The following is a 20,357-nucleotide window of genomic DNA, read 5'->3' as shown; positions in this document are numbered from 1 at the left end:
ACGGGTCCTTGGAGAGGGACGTCATGCTTGGGAGGGTTGAGGGACAACGCAGGAGGGGAAGACCCTCTATGAGATGGATTGATTCGGTGACTGGGGTAATAGGGATGGGTGTGTCAGAGGCGGTGCTGTTGGCGGTTGGCGCAGGATAGAGCAGGGTTTAGGGCTGTTGTACATAGGGTCGCTATGAGTTGGAAACGACTCGACGGCACATAACAACAACAACAACAACAGCCAAGAGAACAAACAAGTCTGTCCTGGAGAGAGTGAAACCAGGTTACTCATGGAGGCTTGGATTTTGAAACTCTGTCTCATACACTTTGGGCCAGGAGGGTTCAGTCCTTGGGCATAACATCATACTTTGAAGTGTAGAGGGACAGCACAGGGGAGGAAGACCCTGGATGAGATAGATTGACGCTGTGGCAATGGGGGCGGGGCGTAGATGTGTTGGAAGCAGTGAATTTGGCTCAATATAGGGCAAAGTTCAGAGCCACTGTTCATAAGGTAGCTACAAGTCCTACTCACCTTGATGGCTCATAACAACAACAACAAAAACAACAACAACAACAACAATGTATTTAGAAAGAAATATATTTAAGTTACATTGGGGTTATATCCTTTCTCCAAACGTATTTAGTCTGTATGATGTTGCTGTGTACCATCGAGTCAGAACCAAATGCATAGCTTATCTGTCCTCCAGTGGGTTTTCAGAGGGATTTAATTGCATGGGAGGAGATGGCCTGTCTTTCTCCTATGGAGCAGCTAGTGTCCTCGAACTGCTTGCCTTCGAGATCGCAGCTTCTATATGTGAGAAGATGTATTCTGTGAGGAAGCACTGATGGCATCAGAGTTGTAGGAAGACTCATCAAAAACATTCGTTATGCAGATGACACAACCTTGCTTGCTGAAAGTGAGGAGGACTTGAAACACTGCAGAAGATCAAAGACTGTAGCCTTCAATATGGGTTACATTTCAACCTCAAGAAAACAAAAATTCTCACCACTGGACTGATAGGCAGCATCATAATATTTGGAGAAAAGATTGAAACTGTCAACAACTTCATCTTACTTGAATCCACAATCACTACACTTTTTACCAGCAGTCAGGAGTTTAGGAGACCCTGTCACATTGGGATAGTCTACAGTCAGAGACGTCTCCAAATTACTGAGGGCACTGACATTCATTTGAGCCCTGAAGTATACCTGATTCAGGCTATCTTCTTTTCAATCACTTGTCATGCTGCTGAGAGCTGGACAGTGACTAAGGATGACAGAAGAAAAAATGATGCCTTTGAACTGTGGTCTTGAAGAGTACTGAATATCCCATAGACTGCCAGAAAAACAAATATGTCTCGAAGAAAGTGCAGCCAGAGTGTTCCTTGGAGGCAAAAGTGGTGAAGCTTTGTCTTACAACCTTTGGGCATGCTGCTAGGAGAGGCTGTGTTCTTTCTTTCTTTTTTTAAAAATTAATTTTAATGAAAGTTTACAGAGACTTTGGATTTCCATTCATTCATTGTTGCACTTTTCTCCCTGCCCAATCTCCCTCCACCAGTTTGCTCTTCTCTTTGAAAAGTAAAAAAAAAAAAATTCTTTCATTGTTATACAATCCCTCCCCCAAAGTCCACTCCACTATGCAGCCTTCATTCTGGACTCTTGTCATGACAATAATATCTAATCATATATCCCTTTTAAACATTTCTCTCCCTCATCTGTTTCAATGCAGTATACATCATTTATCCCTTCCTTCTCAGTGTCCCCCCCAACCCCAATGTCAGTCCCGTTTTACAACAGTGGAACAGTATTTGTCCTTTTTTGACTGAGATATTTCACTTAGCATAATGTCTTCCAGGGTCACCCATTTTGTATATTTCATGAGTTCCTTGTTTTTCAGTGCAGCATACTATTCCATTGTGTGCATATACCACAGCTTCTCTATCCATTCGTTTGTTGATGGGCACTTGGTAGAGGCTGTTCCTTGAAGAAGATCGTGAATGGAAAGGAGGGGGCACAATGAACAAGAGGAAGAGCCTCAACTAGGTCAACTGACAAAGTGACGGCAGCATTGGGCTCGTGTGTGTCAGAGATTGTGAGGATGGCACAGGATAGGACAGGGTTCATATCGGTTATTCACAATTTTAGGAGTTGTCTTCGACTCAGTGACATCTAACAACAACAACATATTTAGTATAGTTTAGAGGCCCATATTTCCAGTTACCATTTCTTGAGTCAGAGCTGACTCATAAGTAACCCCCCAGTGAATAGTCACATTGCTCATCTTTCTCCCATAGAGCAGCTGGTGGATTCGAACCACCAGACAAGCACCAGAGGTCCATCAATTTCCAATTCAGACTTATTTTTTTAAATACTAGTATCTTATGAGTATTCTTGTCTTTATAGATATAGCTTATTTCATTATGCTTCATAAAAACTGAGTTTTATAAAAAGAGCAAATCTTTTAATGCCATAGTTCTAACAGTATGTGATCATTTCTTGTATATAGCACATTTTAATAACTCTTGACTACTTCTCATGTTTTCGTAATGCTTTTGTACACATGATAAACTATACTTTAAGCATAACTTTAGTATAATTTTGGAAACAAATAAATTGTATGACTTGTGTTATTGTGAGAATCACTTTTGTGGTCATGTCATATGGAACCAAACTTCCAGTATTTCTGAGCTATACCTATACTTATCTTGCTTATATTTGAAAAAGTGTGAACAGATCTGTTAAGCTGTTACATATATAGTTTCAGGCATGCAAAAATATTTAGAGATAATAGGTAGCTCAAATTATATTTCTGATTATTTTTAGTAACTTGAAGCCCTGGTGGCAGCATCTATAATATATAAGGCTGCTAATCAAAAGGACAGCAGTTTGAATCCACCGAATGCTCCTCAGAAGAAAGATGAACAAAAGATTAATAGTCTCAGAAACCCACTGAAGGGTTGGAACAATTTAGAACGGACTCTGTGGCAGAGGGTTTGGGTTTAGTTTCAGAATAGTGTTGAAAATTTGGGATCGTGGTTGAACTGTCATTTTCTATTAGTAATGACTCAGATTACCTTGTTTTGTGAGAATGTGTGTAGCTGAACTGACTGATAAACCATCAAGCATTATTAATCTTTGCTGCTCCCCTTCCCACCAGCCTGGGAACTTGTTCTTGATTCCTCCCAGGCACATGTGGTGGTTTCCATCTGCTCTGTGGTGTTGATGTTGTCTCTTCCACCTGCTCTGCTGCGAGTTCTGAAGTCTCCTCTTGGGCCTTTCACTTCTACTCATCAATTTCTTTCTTATCATTTTCATTTGAGAATCTTGGCGTTCATGATGCATATTTGCATATTTGTTTCTTTGTTAACTAAAAAGCAAAATGTATTTATAACTTTTTTTTTAGAAGTTGCTACTCTTTTTATCATTTTTTCCCCATTCATTCATTGTTGCCCATTTTCCTCTTAAAAGCATAATTGATCTGATATTCAATGTTGAATGTGTTGAGGAGGAAATATTTCCTGAATTATTTAAGTGGCTAAAAGAGAAGGGAAACTATGCATTTTCTGAAAGTATATAATGAGTTCTTGGTGTATTTCTGAGATGAAACCACAGTTTACTTGGTCTTCACAGAAAGACAAAAGTCATGTCAGAGGAAGGCTAGTGTGTACTATCTGGGTGTTATACTGCATGGCCTTTATTACCTTTGCAAATGGATTAGAGTCCAGGTCTCTAACTCAGCCTTTCACGTTCATAGTTCTTGATGTATCACATTGGCTAATGTGGACACAAGAGATGGTCTCAGGTTAAACCAAGTTAAAAAATGACAAATTGCATCCAACTGGCAATCTCTGTTACCTGGATCAAAATACTAATATTGTTGTACCTTTCTTTATGTTGTCAAGCTACCTGGGAACCACAAAGGTTTTCAGTTATGCTGATGTAAAATGTAACTGTTACAGGAACTAAAGCACTGGTAGCTGCATTATCTGGCTTTTCTGCCCCTTTGGGTAAAGTTATATGGGTAACAAGACAGTATCGTATGGTTCTTTGTAAGCAAGGTATCTGAACTGATTTTGTAATAGCAATGAACTCCCACAAAAAGAACTAGAATTTTTGGTTGTTTGTTGACTGAGTCCTTTATATATTAGTACCTTCCCCAAACTTAGTGTTTCTGGTTTATGACATTTAAATGTTGAAATAGGTTTTTTATTGGCTTGTATCATTTTGCTAAGCTCTAGTAACATGGTCTCATATCCAGATTCCTTAGTGAGCATTAAACATTAGTCAATGTTAAAGTATGGTGATTCTAATTCATAATTTCACAATTAAAAATACTTTTTTCTATTGCAGTAAATTCCTAAGTGACAGTTAAGAAATTACAATTAAGAAATTTGCTGTTATTATTTACTTAATACCATAGATATTATTTTTAAAAATGTGCTCTTTATCATTTGTTGGTTTCATATGAAATGAAGGAAAAAAATATGCCTGGGATTTACTGCCTCAGAAAAATCTGCTGGAGGATCAGCTGTGGGTTGGTTCTGACTCCACGGCACACTAGTTCTGACTTAATTAGTAGGTTAATTTGAAAATGAAACGAAATATTGAGAAGTTACCTTAAAACTCTTACTGAAAAAGTTTATATGCTGTTGTTTTTTTATTCTTGAACAGAACAAAACCAGATCTATGAAAACATATGTCTGTTTTCACAAGAGATGTAGGTAGACTAGTGAGTTACAGGCTCAAGAACAGAAATGGGAGGATTTGAATTTTTTTATTAATGTTCCACTCTTTTTTAAAAAAAATGGAAGATATTATTCATAGAGGATGAGAAACCATTTTTCGGCATTGTGGTTCTCAGATCCCCAAAATATTTAAAACATTCTTTTTCTTAAGTCCAAAAGTATTTTGAAAAATATTTTCTTTGGAGAAAGAATGATTATTAAATGATAATGACAGCACAACAACAACAATGATAAACAGGTATATAAATTGGAATTAGCTTTTCAGTAAGAAGTTTTAAAAAAATTAGTTTCATTTGTGAATGTACACAGATCTTAGCCTAGATGGTTCTTCTTTTATTTTGTTAGAATTTGAGCTTTCCTCTATCCCACCCTGTTCTTAGAGACTCTGCTGCTTTTTTTAAAAAAATCAAAGCCATGGCATGAAACTGTGATTATATGTTTATTTATTTCATTTTCCCCCAGTATTGATTCATTCAGTATAGCATTATTTTTGGATTAAGAACTTGAGATAATTCACCACCTAAAACTATAGATTTCATTTTCAGTGTAAAATAATATTATCTAAAAGTATTTTATTGTGCACAAAGAAAACAAATAAACAAAGCCACTTCTGTTGAGTCAGTTCCAACTCTTGGTGACCTTGCTTTGGATTTTTTAGATGGTAAATATTTGTGGGAGAATACAGCCCATATTTCTCCCATGAAGCAGCTGGTGAATTTGAACTACAAACCTTTGGATTAGCAGTCCAATACATAGCACACAATGAATATTTGCCTCTAGCTTTAATTTCTGAGCCTTTTTGATTCTAGTCTTATAAAGTCCCACTCTTCAGCCTCCAACAATTATTGAGATTATGAAATGTCTATGTAAACTTTACAAATATTATAAATAACTTGAATGTCCAGAAAAGTATTATATCGAACTATGTTTTATAATAATAAATGGTGTTCAGAATATATTAAGTGAAATAGACTGCTTACTTAGGGAAAAAAGAAAGAGAACTCTGCAAGGAGTAAGCCTAAATATTCTTTAAATATTCTAGTTTATCATATTAAAAATCTCCACAAACCTGGAAGACCCTCATTGCTGTGGAATCTGAACTAACTTACAGCTGGCCCCCCAGTGGGTTGTAACTTGGAGCCATTGCTGCATTTGAACAACCAGTGAGACACTGCCTTTGGGGTAGCAGTGCAACTCCCTATGAACCACACCTCCAGAGCTCCCTAGTTTGAGAGTTTATCATAGAGTAAGACAAGGATTTTGAAGCTTCATCTGACATACTTGGGCATGTTGCAATGAGGGATCAGTCCTTGGAGAGGGGTATCATGCTTGGAAAGGTAGAAGGATAGTGCAGGAGAGGAAGACCCTGAATGAGATAAATTGACTCAGTGACTAGGGTAATAGGTGTGTGTGTGTTAGAGACAGTGAGATTGGCTTAAGATAGAGCAGGGTTCCAAGCTGTTGTACACGGGGTCTCTATGGGTTGCAAGTAACTTGACAGCACATACCAAAGACAAGAAGACTTATTATGGACAATTTTTTATTTAATGAATTTTTTTTTAGGTCCCCACTAAAGGACATTATGCTTGGAAGGGTGGGAAGACAGAGCAAGAGAGGAAGACCCTGGATAAGATGGATTGACACAGTAGCTGGGATGTGGTGTTAAGCCTAAAAGTTGACTTATTTTTTTTAGCAATTACAGTTAGCCCCCTCTAGTCTCTAGCTACATTAGTAGACACATGGTCTTGAAAATCAGCTTTGTCTGCAAATCATTAACAGTTGTCAGACTAGGATAAGCAGAAAAGTGTTTCCCACACTGGGCAGCAAGACTTGAAGTGAGCAATACTTGTGGCAGCAAGACTTGAGGGAGACTAGAGTAAGATTCTAGTGAGAGTAAGACCCTGGTGGTGGCGAGAATGTGACATTGCTTTGATAAACTATGGCAAGGTGTGACCTGAGGCTTCTAGCATTTGTGTTGGCCACAGTTAAATTTTTGTTCTTGCTGAATGCTTGGAGGAGAAGCTGACTTATGACTGCTCTGAGGCAAACCTTGCTGCATAATTTGGATTTGAATGCTGAGCTGAAACCAGAGCCTGGGCTAATTGAGGAATTGTGACTTGGAGCTTGGGCTAAATCCTGGACTTGTATGTGATTTTATTCTTTGCCTCCCTCACTCTCCAATTTACTTCCTTACCAATAGCCATTCTCAGTATTACAGCTGTGAGTCTGTAAGTTAACAATGAATGAATGAATCTTTTGCAGTTGGTGTGGCTCTAGAGGCACCATGGGGCTGGGCTGTGGGGTCTTTGTCTGTTTCCTGCCCTGGGATGATGAGGAGCTATGCTATTCTCACTCCCCGCTGGCCCTTTCAGACACATGTTAGTGGCCTTGTGCCTCCATGTCTGTTTTTTTCCTCTTTAGACATGGCATAATGGGGATAGATGTGTTGGAGACAGTGAGACTGGCTCAAGGTAGGGTATTATAGAGCTGTTGTACACAGGGTCGCTATAAGTCATGGGCAACTCGATGCCACATAATAACAACCTTCATATACATTGTGTTTCATGCATGTACATTGTGTTCCATACAGACCCTCATTTTCATTATATTTCATTCACTTATATTTGTGGCCTTTTATTTTTCCTCCTTTATAATCATCCTGCTAACATCTACTTTTTGAAAGTGTATAAACCAGCTAATTAATGCCTCATGTCCTAATATCTCCCTTTGAGATAGCTGATTTGCCCATCCCTATCAAACCAATACTCTGAGGAAATAAGCAAAAAGGGACATGCTTGTTTCCTCAAAACAATGAACTTGTTTTTTTTTAAAGATAACAGAAATGCTCATAAATTTCAAGTGTATAGCTTAGTGAATTTTCACAAAGTGAAGACACCCATAACTTGGCCCCAGATTAAGAAATGGAACTCAGCTGAATGAACCTCAGAAGCCCTTTCTCATATTTAATTAACCTTCCTTACTGTCAGCCCCCATAAGGTGAGTGCAATTAATGTCACTCAGTTGTACACTTAAAAATGGGGAAAGTGGCAAACTCTTTGTGATATATATATTTTATGGAAATTAAAAAAATTTAATTTTTTTTGAAAAGAAGAAGGGATATGAATAGAGTTAAATTTGGGTAAATATTATCTGACATTTGATGAAAGGTGGTTAAAATAGAGAAAGGAGCAAGTGATGGAGAAGATGCTTTTTAGAGAAGTAATGAGTTTAGAAGGGGCAGATACAGATAAAAAAAAGGGGGCATTTACTCCAAAGATAAATAAATCATCAAGCACATGAAAGATATCTTTAATTTATTTTGTTATTATATGTCATCAAGTTGATTAGAATTAATAATGACCCTATTATTTAACACTTTCACAATCTCAAATATGCTGAGTCCATTTTTATAATCACTGTGTCATCCCATCTCACTGAGGGTCTTTCTCTCTTTTCTTGATCCTTCATTTTATTAAGTTGTTTTTGTTAGATGTCACTGAGTATAGTACAACTCATAGCAAACCTTTGAATAATTGATTCAAAGCCTGTCCCATCCTGCACCATGTTTATCATCCCTGGTACACGTGAATCCAATGCCACAGAAGCTTTAGCAATCCATCTTGTTGAGTCTTCCTCTTTCACTGCATGATACTCTTTTTTCAAGGAATAGCCTCTCCTAACATGCCCAAAGTATGTGAGATGAAGCTTTACCATCCTTGCCTCCAAGGAGCACTGTGGTTGAACTTTCTCCAAGGCGTATCTGTTCTTTTGGCAGTTCGTGGGATATACAAAACCATAAATAAGAAAGTATCGTCTGGGTTCACATGCTGGATCAGTCTTGATAAAATTACCTACCTGTGCCTCAGTTTCCTCGCTGTGCCTCAGTTATGTAAACAAAACGTACCTAACCATGTCTCAGTTTCGTCAGCTTTGAAATGACAGTAATAGCCCTATCTCAGTGTATTGACTATGTTTCTAAGGATGAAATTGTTAAGTCACATCATAGTTGTGAGCTTAACATTTTGAGGAACGGCCAGTGACTTTTCATGGAATAGCATTATTTTTTATCAGCAATGTTTGGATGCCCTTATTTCCTCAAGTCTTTGTCCATACTTGTAATTTTCCATTTTTCTGATGATAGTTATTGCAGTGAGTGTGAAGTGGTAAATTTATTTTTCCTCCCATTGCTGTCAAATCAGAACTGACTCATAGCCGAGCCTCCAAGAGGTTTCCATGGCTCTATAGAGGCCTGGGGGTGGGGGGGGGGATTGGCCATCTTTTTTCCCACTGGTGGATCTGAACCATGAAAAAGTTGCTGGTTTTGCATTAGTAGCAAAACTCCCTATGAAGTATGCCATATGGACTTCTCGTTTTATTTTCAGTGATATTAATATAGAAGCCAGTAGTGAAGTCATAGTCTTCCTACTGACCTTCGCATATCAGTCTACCTTGTTATGAGCCTCAGGTGCTGGCTCTGTGTGTTATCCTATGCTCTTTTCTTGTTTGGAATGGCTCTCTGAATCCTCAGCTCTGCCTTTGCTTGAAATTATCCCCATTACTTAAGTTCAACTCAGCCTTTTGTATGTGAAATCCTTCCTGAGTTTCTTTTGCTAGCTCTGTATGAACCTCTAACACAATTTGTCATCTTCTTCCCTGTTATAGTTAGCTTAAGCGCTTAATTCTCAGTGGGCACTTTTAAAAATTCTAAAGATCAATACTGTCTTCAGTAGTAAGCATTCATTGATTTATTTGCTGATTTTCTATCAGGAAGACAGTAAAGGCAATTTGAGTGCATTGTTAATAAAAAGTCAGAGATGAGAATGAATTCTAAAAAGATCGGCACAGGGTAAAATGCAGGGTGTAGGGATGTTGTACATAGGGTGGCTATGAGCACAGGTGACTCAGCATATAACAACAAAGGGATAAAAAGAATAACCTATCTGTTGACTTTTCATTTGCATTCCACTGCGAGTCCCTAGCTCAGTGATCAGCAGAGCCTTGAGCAGCCTGAAGTGCAACATGCCAGAAGGAGAAGCTGTGACAGCTTCTTCAGTATAAACCAGAGGGAAAAGCACTAATTGTAGCTACACTAAAAGTATCACTCAGGGGAGGCATTTGAAGATTAATAGTAGAGAGAAAGATGAACTTCTTTCTTCCCTCTCCCCAACATTTTAGAAATATTAAATATCTTTCAGTGTTCTACCATTGGAGATGTTCAGCAGATAATCTGTTGTAATTTGGTTTTGTGAATATTTTGACTGTTCAATGATTTTCTTTTCTTTTTTCCTAAAAAGAAAGTGGAAGTCCAGAATCTCGTGTTAATGCTATTCATTTCTTGGTCCACAAACTGCCAGAGAAAAATAAAGAAATGTTGGATATCTTGGTGAAACACTTAACAAAGTAAGTCTCTTTTTGCTTTGCTTCACCCTCAGTGATAGGCATCCTTCTTGGCCGTGTGGCGCATAGTCCTGTCGCCATATTCACAGGACCAGCGACTGAGCCTGGCAAGGCTGCCTGGACATTTGACTCACTGTGTGTGTTTTGGACAGAGGCTTGAAATTTGATATTTTTATGCAGCCATATAATTATGTGCTTAATATCATTGCCAGAAACTCAGGATTTTATTTGAAGTGAAGGAAGAGAGTATTATACATTTCCTCGTATATAGATTCTGGAAATGTGATTATATGTCTGTTAGCAAATTTAGCTTGGTTTCACACTTACCTTACTCTAAATTTGAGTATGTTCTCTAAGTTTACTTAATTCTGTAATGAAGGTAGTCATTTCACAGCCTTCCCCCATTTAAAGAGCAAGCCAAATCTAATAATTTAATAACAAAATTAGTTCTTTCTTCACATGAAAATGACTCCTAAATCCTTATAATTAGAGACTTTTAGAAATGAGAAGAATCATTGGAGAACTATATTTTATAACTTTTATTTAAATAGAAAATGAAGGCAAAAGGATATTATGTCTTGCCTACATTCACACGATATTCCTTCAAAATAAAGTTATCAAATGCTTTTATAAGGTGTTAGTGGGTACATAAGCAGTTCTGTGGTGTGGTACATCGTGTGTTATGCTGCTAACCAAAAGATCAATGGTTCCAATCCATGGTTCCAAAAGTCTTTGTTAATATTCTGGATGCTTGATTAGTTTTGGATTTTGCAGATTTAACAACAGGAAAGTGAGAAATACAAAGCTGAGAGGAAGTGAGTTGAATCCAAGCTGAATCCCACTGTTCTGCAGGAGGAAGATGAGGAGTCTCCTTCTGTGAAGATTTACAGCCTTAGAAACTGAAAGGAGGGTCACTATGAGTCAGAGTCAATTTAATGGCTGTGGGTTCAGTGAATCATTGAACAAGATAAGATCACCAGTTTCATTCCATTCTATGAAGGAAAAGCTAACAAACAATGCATAGAATTATTTCTGATGATAAATGAAACTGGAAAACAAAGTAAGAGGACAATAAATACATGTTGTGTGCAGAACCATAAAGTAGATTATTATTGAAAACTCTCTTTGCGGTGAGACCCTTGAGCTGAGGCATAAAGTAAGTGAGCAGGGACTGCAAAGTGGTCGTGAGATGAGGGGGTGAGCGTGGATACCCTGGCCTAGTTGGGCATATTTTTGAAGCTAATTCTTAGGCAAAATAGCATGAAGACATTGGAAGCGTGTATATGACCACTTCAGCGAGGAAGTAGTGTTCTGAACTAAAGACTAAATAAAGATATAAAATGTAAATAAAGGCCTTCAGGGGAACAAGTTGGGCATATTTATTGAAGCCAGTGTAGTCAGAGTAGAGCATTGAAAGGAAAGAAGTTGACCTGTAGTCAGTGTCCTCATCATGTAGACTTACTACCTTGTGTGACCCACCATCAGGTTTTAGAGGCTGTAAATTGCAATGAGAGGAGACTGCCCACCCTCTTCTCTTGGAGCTGTTCATGGATTTGAACTGACAAGAGAAAAATAAAACCCTTTGGGGTGGAATCAAATTTATCATGGACCACCTGAACTTCTGTAGACTTGTGAGGTCCAGTCATTTCAGAACTAGAAGTTGGGGTACAGTTAGAATCTCTTGCCTCTTTAATTTTAGAAAAAGACAGTGGTGCAGAATGTTGTACATTCCGCAGTTATCACCTGTCTCTTAACCAAAGACCTCTTTTTCTCCCTTCATCAAAATCAGCGTTTCAAATCACTCCAAGCAGAACCTAATGACCGTGGCCAACTTAGGAGTGGTGTTTGGACCAACTCTGATGAGGCCGCAGGAAGAAACTGTTGCTGCCATCATGGATTTGAAGTTTCAGAACATTGTCGTGGAAATCTTAATTGAAAACCATGAAAAGGTAAATTTATCTTTGTTTTCTACTTTTTAAGAGCATTCCTATTTTGATTGATCTTTCTCTTGTCGGCATGTGATGCACAAATATTCTCTTAGCTTTACCCTCTCTGTTTTATAAGAAAAGTTTTCTTTTTATGGTAATGAATGTGGCTTTGGTAAGTTTACATTGGACTTCTGTCTTCTGATGAAGTTCCCTAACCAGAAGCTTACTTGATGGCCTGTGAACCATTACATGGAACCGAACAAAAGAGAACATTGTATAACCAACCAAACAAAACCCCCATTAAAGATGAATATTTAATAATGATGGTAATGAATATTGAGAAGTGCTTAGACTTTCTTCTACCTTCATTCTTATTTGTGCAGTTCTCTGGATGTGTGTGTGTGTGTGTGAGAGAGAGAGAGACAAAGGGAAAAAACTAAGTGTGTAAGTCTTTGTTAATATGCTGGATGCTTGATTAGTTTTGGATTTTTCAGATTTAACAACAGGAAAGTGAGAAATACAAAGTTGAGAGGAAGTGAGCTGAACCCAAGGGATCATGAGTGTCACTGAGGCTGAGGTCAGGGCAGCATTCATGGTTAGACATGGCAGCTGCAGCAGCGCCAACACAGCAAGGACCGTAAGGCCAGTGAAGGACTGGGCCGTAGTTTGTTCTGTTGTAGTTAGTGTTGCTGTGAGTGAGAATCTACTTGCTAGTACCAAACAACAACAAAGATTACCCTGTGCTTGCCAGGAGCTTTTAGTAGTAACCTGACCTTGTGGAGTGTCTTTTTAGTTGGGTTCATTTGACACGGATGACTGGTGGAGTAGGAACATGCTACAAAGGGTAAACTCAGAGCCTCAGACCTGGGCAATTGGAAGACTCACGTTCCTAGGCTTTGAGTGTGCAGTTGAACTTGATTTCAATTAGTTGATCCCTTATTTGAAGTGAGCAGAAAAGTGCTATGCACTCTCAGCCCTGCGCTATATCCAATCACTAGTTTGTTGTTGTTTTTGTTAAGTGTCATCGAGTACAACTCACAGCGACCCTATGAACAAAAGATCTGAACCCTGTTCTCTAACTATTGTCGTTTCTCTAATGTTCATTGAGTTTCCAAAGGGCTGTTATTTAAGAACTGATAGTCCTGCTTCCAAGTCTGTCTTAATCTGGAAGCTCTATGAAACCCTATCTTCTCATGGGTAACCATTATGACATTTGACACACCAGTGACACAGCGTTCAGTATCACAGCAACCCAAGTTATCTCAGTACAGCAAACTGACCATTTTAAGCTCTTGAAATTGGTACTATTTGTGATTCTCAACTTGTGATTCCTTTCCCAAGCTGTTGCTATTTTCTCCTCTATCATTGGAGAATCATTTTCCTTCTGTGCTCTCTGGTTGTAAAAATTATCATCTCTAAAGCATCCTCCTCCCCACCCAACACAAGATTGGTACTCTGTACCCTGACTCCCTCTGATTCCCCACATATATATTTATACATGTAAGGGCGCTGTTGTTCTTGTGTACCCAACTGACTCAATTTGGACTGTCCGTGAACCCACATAACAGAGTAGAACCTCCTCATAGAATTTTTTTTAGACTATGGGAGAAAATGGCAAGATCTTTTTCTCCTCTGAAGTTACTATTGTGTTAAAACTCTTTGACTTTTTAGTTAATAGCTGCCACATTAGAGCTTCCACATCCAGCAGTTATTGTTAGGTGCTGTCGAGTCGGAACTGACTCCCAGCTTACCCTTCAGTTTTGAGAGGCTGTAAATTGCATGGGAGGAGACTGACTACTTTTCTTTTGTGGAACAGCTGGTGGATTAGAATCGCCTGGTTTGAGTTGGCAGCACGACTCCTTACCCCTAGACCACTGGAGCTTATATTAAATGGTAATGTTGATAAATTGTGATTAAAGCACTTCACATATTGGGCCAATAACTGTCTCTCAAATAGTCCTAGAGACTATTCAGATAAATCATATAAATATTCATATAAGTGGATTTTTTTAAGAGAAGGTTGTGTTTTCTGTGCTCCTTAATTTATATTACTAATTTGTTTCTGGTATGGACAAGATGAGAAAAGACAGTGAGTATTCTTAAAATGTTTCTTCTTATAATGCCATCCTGTCTGTGGCACCTTCCTCGATTAGTGACTCTGATGTTGCTGCTTGTTTGTGGGAGAAAGGAAGCCACTTAAGTAAGTCTCATGGGTAATACTGATGGTTGGCTAGGATTGAAAAGGAAAGATCTAGAGCAGAGAGCAGCAGACGTTTTCTGTAAAAAAATCAAGTAAATATTGGTCATTTTGTAGACCATACAGTTTCTGTGGGAGCGCTGTTGTCTTAATGTAGGAAGTTGTGCTGCAAACAGAAAGGCAGGCTGTTTGAATCCACTAGCTGCTCTACCAGAGAAAGATGGGAAATGTCCTCCTATACTCTTTACTGGCTCTGCAAACCCACCAGACTGTGAGCTGTGAGCTGGTTCCAACTCCCCAGTACATAGTGGTAAGAACAAGCGCTGCAATCCCGAAGGCATGTGGTTCGAGGCCACGAGCTGCTCCATCAGAGAAGGATGGGCAGTCTCCTCCCGTGCAGTTAACTGCCTCTGGAAACCTGCTGGAAGGTCAGCTATGGGTTGGTTCTGACTCTACAGTACACAACAGTAGCAACAACAACAACATGAAGACAGCAGTAACTATTGACATTGAGTTGATCCTGACGCATGACAACTCATGTGTTACAGATAAAGTGATCTTTTGCAAGTGGATCACCAGGCATCTGAGACCTCTCTGGTGGTAACCCAGGGCATAACCTTTTGAACCACCTGAGTCACAGACCTTGTAAAAAAGGCAGATATTGCTATGTAGTTATCTTAAATTGGAGATGAAAGTAACTAAGGTTGGTGGTGATATTTCAATAAAACGTCCTTCAACCTTATTCATTCCACTTCCACCATGATGCCTTTTTTTAAGGGGTTAGTACAGACTGGGTTTATCTTTTTGGAAGGTAACCTAGCATATTAGTAACAAACTTGAGCCCCGTGATCAGACTTCCTGGACAAGATTCTAGTTCCACAAGCACTTGCATGCCTGTAACGTACCTCTCAGCTTTGTGACTAACAGTGAATTAGTAGAAAAATGAATACTGTTAATGTGCACAGTGTAGGGCTTGGCATATGGTTGGAGCTCAGTAGATAGGAATTGCTACAGGAATCTGGAATCTACAGGGTACAATCTGAAATACCTCAGCCTTGGAGTCAGGAAAGATGCCTCTTTTTTAGGGTTGAGTTGATTCTTTAGCTCAGGGCATTACATGTGAGAACTGTAGGATAGCTAGCAGGGGACACCTGGCTGTGAGTAAGAGCTCACTGATGGAGATCTAACACCGAGTGTTCATGGCTGAACCTCCTGTGGATCTCTAACTGGCTCATGGTATGTGACTGTCTGCAGAACATTAAAGGCCAACCGTTAAAGCAGGCGACTGAAGGCTTATACTCAAAGGAACTATTTAGGTTTTGGAAAGGGGTTGGTTGACTTGTGAAATAGAGACCGTTTTGCCAATTCGTAATTCTCTTTCTTCTCTCTCTGTTAAGAGCTTGTGAGAGCTTCAATCTGGAATGTGCCTGAAAATTCCCTTCGTATCTGAGAGATTTTTGTTGTTAACCGCTAGAAGAAAAGCCCAGGTATTGCGGACTTGAAGGCCTGGCTTGTGTTAGCTTGTGTCTGGACTCGGAATCCTAAGGCGCTAGTTCCTGTGCACTGTAGCTGGCCTCCGTTTGTAAATGGGGATAGTGTGGCTTGTGAAGGATAAGTGAGCAATGGTTTTTGGGTTGTCTCTGCAGTGGCTTTTTTCCCATCTCCTTCAAAGGAACTACCTGTTTGCCTTCACTATTGCATCTCCGTCATCTTCAAATAACAGTCCCATCTATTAGTAAAGTGAAAAAGATAACTCAAGAATAAAAATACATCTTTACTCTTAAGCAAAAAAAGAAATACAGTTGAAAGAAACATTTATTCTTTACGAATGTGCTTCTTGACTGTTTGGAAATTATAGAATACTGGAAAGCTGGCAAAAGCTATTGAGTGTCTGTCTCCTCAGAAAAGCAAAAAATAATAGATAAATTGAGGGAAGGAGAAGGCAGCAAATACATAGTTAGGGTCTTATTAGATATTATAATTATCTTGTTGTTGTTATATGCTGTCAAGTCACCTGCAGCCTATAGCGACCCTATGTACAGCATCTCTGAAGCCTGCCCTGTCCTGAGTCAGTCTCACTGATTTCAACACACCAACCTCCATTGCCCCAATGACTGGTTCAATAATGTGTCCAAAGTATGTGAGACGGAGCTTCAAAATTCTAGCCTCCAAGGAGGCTTTCAAGGAGGGTTTCACCCTCTCCAAAAGAGACCTATTTGTTTTCTTGGTGGTCCATAGTACGTTCAAGACTCTTCTCCAGCATCACAACTCAAAGGCATCAATGACTTTTCTGTCATCCTTAGTCATTGTCCAGCACTCTGATACATAGCAAATAATTGCAAAGACCATGGCCTGGATTAAGCTCACCTTAGTCTCTAGACTGACACTTGCTCTTCAGCACTCTAGAGAAGTTCCTAACAGCAGATTTTCCCAGTGCAATTCGTCTTTTGATTTCTTGATAGCTGGTGTTTGCTTTGATTTCCTGATATTAAGGTATTAAGAGAGTTGATTGTGGAGCCAAGCAAGCTGTAATTAACACCACCAATCTCTTCTCCACCTATCATGGAATTATTTATCTTAAGTAATTTGATCAGTGATATAAAACAAGATATCTATGAATGATTGAATGAAAATGCAGTATGATTTGTAAACTTTCACTGAAATAAAATCAACTCCCTTAAACCTCAACTCTCTCATTCTCTTTCTCTCCTTGTGATTAAGTTGGCTCCAGATTATAGCCAACCCTCCAGCAGGTTTTCCAAGTCTATAAATGGCTCATCTTTTCCTCTAGGAGCTATTGGAGGATTCGAACCTCCTGAAGCCCTGCTGTTGGGTTAACAGCACAGCACTTCACAGGCGGTGCCACCAGAGCGCTCAGCAGAGCTCACAGTTGTGTAATAATCTCAGGAAATCTCTCACTTCCATGACTCTGTACATGTTAGATTTAAAATCAGTGATTTAAAAGTGAGCTTTCTTGGTATTTGTTTCTCTTTCCCTACGCCCCTTTATTTTGGTAATTAAAGATCAGGACCTTGCTCATGACTCTTCTCACTTCTGCCTATAACATAGGGAATTTGAAAACTGTTTAAAAACGCTTGTCATTCATTTGTTCATTAAAAGAATCCTTTTCTTGAGAGCTCGGTATGTGCCGAGTGTGCATTAGGTGCTGTGGCATGGAGCTGAACATCATAGCCCCAACTGAGAAGCAGCCACAGCCCGCGGGGAGAGGCAGAGTTTGGGGACCTGCCTTCAGCACCATTCATCTCCCTGCCTCAGTCCTGTGTGATTTACATAACCATGTGTTCATTTTTGTCTCTTTCACCCAGCCAGAGCTTGAGCTCCTTGAAAGCAAAGATCTTTCTGCTCACTTAGAATTACAGTGGTTTGGTACGTGTTGTCAGCTGGAACTCACGGCAGCCTCACATACAAGAGAACGAAATGTTGTCATTCCTGTGCTATCTTTGCCATCACGAGAATGCTCCTTTCCTTCATGTGGTCACATTGGAGTGCCTTCCAACCTCACCTTTTTATCAGGCAGTATTCTGTTGTGAAACAGGATTGTCTATGGTTGATTTTTTTTTAAAGTATGTTCACCAGGTCTCTGCTGAAATCTACCTATTGTGGATGACCCTGATGGTATTTGAAACACATATGAAAGAGCTCCCACAGAAAGTCACAAGCCGCCATAGTGTAATTAACTGACAGACAAGGGGTGGTAGTACACGGTGTTGTTGTTGATTGCCTTTGAATCAAGCACAACTCTTAGAGACCCTATGAACAAAAGGCCTGACACTTCTCTATAACTATCGACATTTATCAAAGTTCATAGAGTTTTTGGAGGCATGTAGATGCTACTCTTGCTACTCAGTATTTGCAGGATGAATTAATTCAGTAAAATTTGAAGCTGATGAGGAGTGAGAGCAAAACACTAACAGGCCAAGTGATGAATCAAAGCACTTTTGGAGCAGAGCACTGTAAGATAATTTCTTGGGGCCTATTGTATTTGCTTTGGGTCTGGTTAGTTCTTAAGGAGCCCTAGCGTCCAAATGGTTACATTAACTGACTACTTAAATTAAGAGTAATCAGGAGAAAGTTGTACTGCTAAGCCAAAAGTGTTACCTGTCTAGCAATTCTAATCCACCAGTAACAACTTGGGAGAAAAAGGAGCAGTTTTCTCCTGTGCAATTTGCAATATACAGCCTTGGAAACCCAATGGAGGGTTCTCACAATGATGAGTTTTTAAGACTGATTCCATGCCAGAATGACAAAGCAACCGGTTTCTAAAAAGGTTATAGCTAAGAAAACCCAGTGGAGTAGTTCTCTTTTGTGTGGGGTTGCTGTAGGTTGGAATGTATGATACTAGCAGCAAAGAACAAGCTTGTATGAATATTGGTTCCTGTTGAAAAGTTAAGCTTGTAACCTGGTAAAATGGAAAGGAATTTTCTTTACCAATACAGTAAATAAAAGCGGCTTGGTTTTTGGGTAGTGATAGATTTTTGCCTCCTTTTAGGGGCCTGTCAGCCTGTCATTAAACCTCGTAAGTGTGCACTAAGCTACCCGGCCAGCTGCATGGAAAGATGGCTGCTGTGCATTTTCAGAAAGAGAAATCATTAAGACTACAAGCTTTGAAATAATGCTATAGCAGCTCAACTATCATTCAGTTAAATCCCAATTAGAGAACTTCTGTGCAACCTATTTGTGAAAGAAGACCAGCCCTGTGTCCTGCACTTGGATAAAAGACTCTCAGCTGAGTGCTGCACTTTCCTATTTTCATCCGTGATTTGAAGTTGAGAAGAGAAGTGCATGGTTTTCTCCTGGGAAAGGAATGCTGCCACTCTCACCTTGTTAACAAATCTTACAGGAATTTCTAAGTGGCATTGGTGAGCCAAGTGATAGCAGATGAAAGGCGGCTATGATCAGAGATGGTGCTTCAATTTGTCTTCCCCTCTTTTCTGTGGCAGGATAGTACTGTGGACTCAATCATATTAAAGTAGCAAGACTTTCTTTCAAGAGAGGAGAAGGTAGGACTATGAGTCTTAGCCTCTTTATGTCATGCAAGTCCTCATGTTTGGAAGCAGAGAGTTGCTTTTGGGGAGCAAGCGGGACTGTTAGCTTGGATTTGTTCACATTTCTGAGGACTTAATTTCCTCATCATCGCTTCTTTTCTCCTGGATTTCTTCTTTATATAACTTCATTCCTACTCTCAGCCTTTTGTTCCAGCTCAGCTGGACTTCACGTCAGAGTCTACGCTCTGCTCTGCAGAAGGATATTTCTGCTGACAGGGGTGGCTGTGCAGAAAAACTTCATATGGACATTGTGTGGCCACGTTAACCGCAGGTTTCACTGATTGCTGACCCACATAAACCATCCAAATGTTTGGCTCCAAAGTGGGCTTAGAAGGATATAATTCCTTTGCCAGTGTTAGAGAATGAAAAGGATAGAGTGAGCAAGACTAGTAGAAAAGGGCAAAAAGAGGAGTCTATGAAAGGGGGGAATTACTGCAGTGAATAGAAAAACAAAAAGGAAGAGAGAAATGGAGAGAAAGAGGCCTTGTTAGTGTCTATGAAGGAAAATAAGGAGAAGAAAAAAAGATGATAGTAGAAGGAAGGCAGTTTCTTTTCCTCAGTTACTTATTTTTCCCTACCCAGGAATGTGAAGAATGTTGACCCTAACTAGGAAAGTCACTAAGGCAGAAGATGGCTTTAAACATATAATTAAAGCAAGCAAGCCCTAGATTAATTTTAACATTAGGGAAAGACCTCCAGTTAATCTGCCTTGGAGATCACATTTTTATCCTTGCCTCCTTGCTGTTTTTATAAAGTCCGTATGTATTTTATAGGAAACATAATCCATATGTTTTGGCTTCATTTGCACATAATGCATTAAAATGTTATTTTAAAAGAAATATTCTCAGGCCAAAAATATTATCACGGCCTTTCTACCCTTGCAGAGTAGAAAATTTACGCAGGTAGAAAAGGATATTATGCAATTCCCAAGGATTTTCAAATTGGGATTGTACCTAAGAATTTGTGAATTTGGCATAAGTTTTGTTCTTAACGATGTATGCTTGCTATGCATGAATTCGGTGCATTTTGATGAG

The 20,357-nt window shown here is 39.3% G+C and overlaps 1 protein-coding gene across 1 annotated transcript in view; it reads left to right on the top strand.

Moving 5' to 3' along the window:
* Window positions 1–20,357, top strand: part of ARHGAP10 (Rho GTPase activating protein 10) — a 446,487-nt gene that overhangs the window by 280,780 nt on the left and 145,350 nt on the right. The window contains exons 17-18 of the mRNA XM_006886993.1: window positions 10,030–10,135; window positions 11,922–12,081. Of these exons, the coding sequence (XP_006887055.1) occupies window positions 10,030–10,135; window positions 11,922–12,081 (266 nt within the window). The remainder of the gene's footprint in view (window positions 1–10,029; window positions 10,136–11,921; window positions 12,082–20,357) is intronic.

This window comes from Elephantulus edwardii, unplaced genomic scaffold (genome assembly GCF_000299155.1).
Source record: "Elephantulus edwardii isolate Elephantulus edwardi_28Jun2011 unplaced genomic scaffold, EleEdw1.0 scaffold00053, whole genome shotgun sequence".
NCBI lineage: Eukaryota > Metazoa > Chordata > Mammalia > Macroscelidea > Macroscelididae > Elephantulus > Elephantulus edwardii.
The sequence above is the reverse complement of the archived record's forward strand: the minus strand, read 5'-3'. Positions and strand labels throughout refer to the sequence as shown.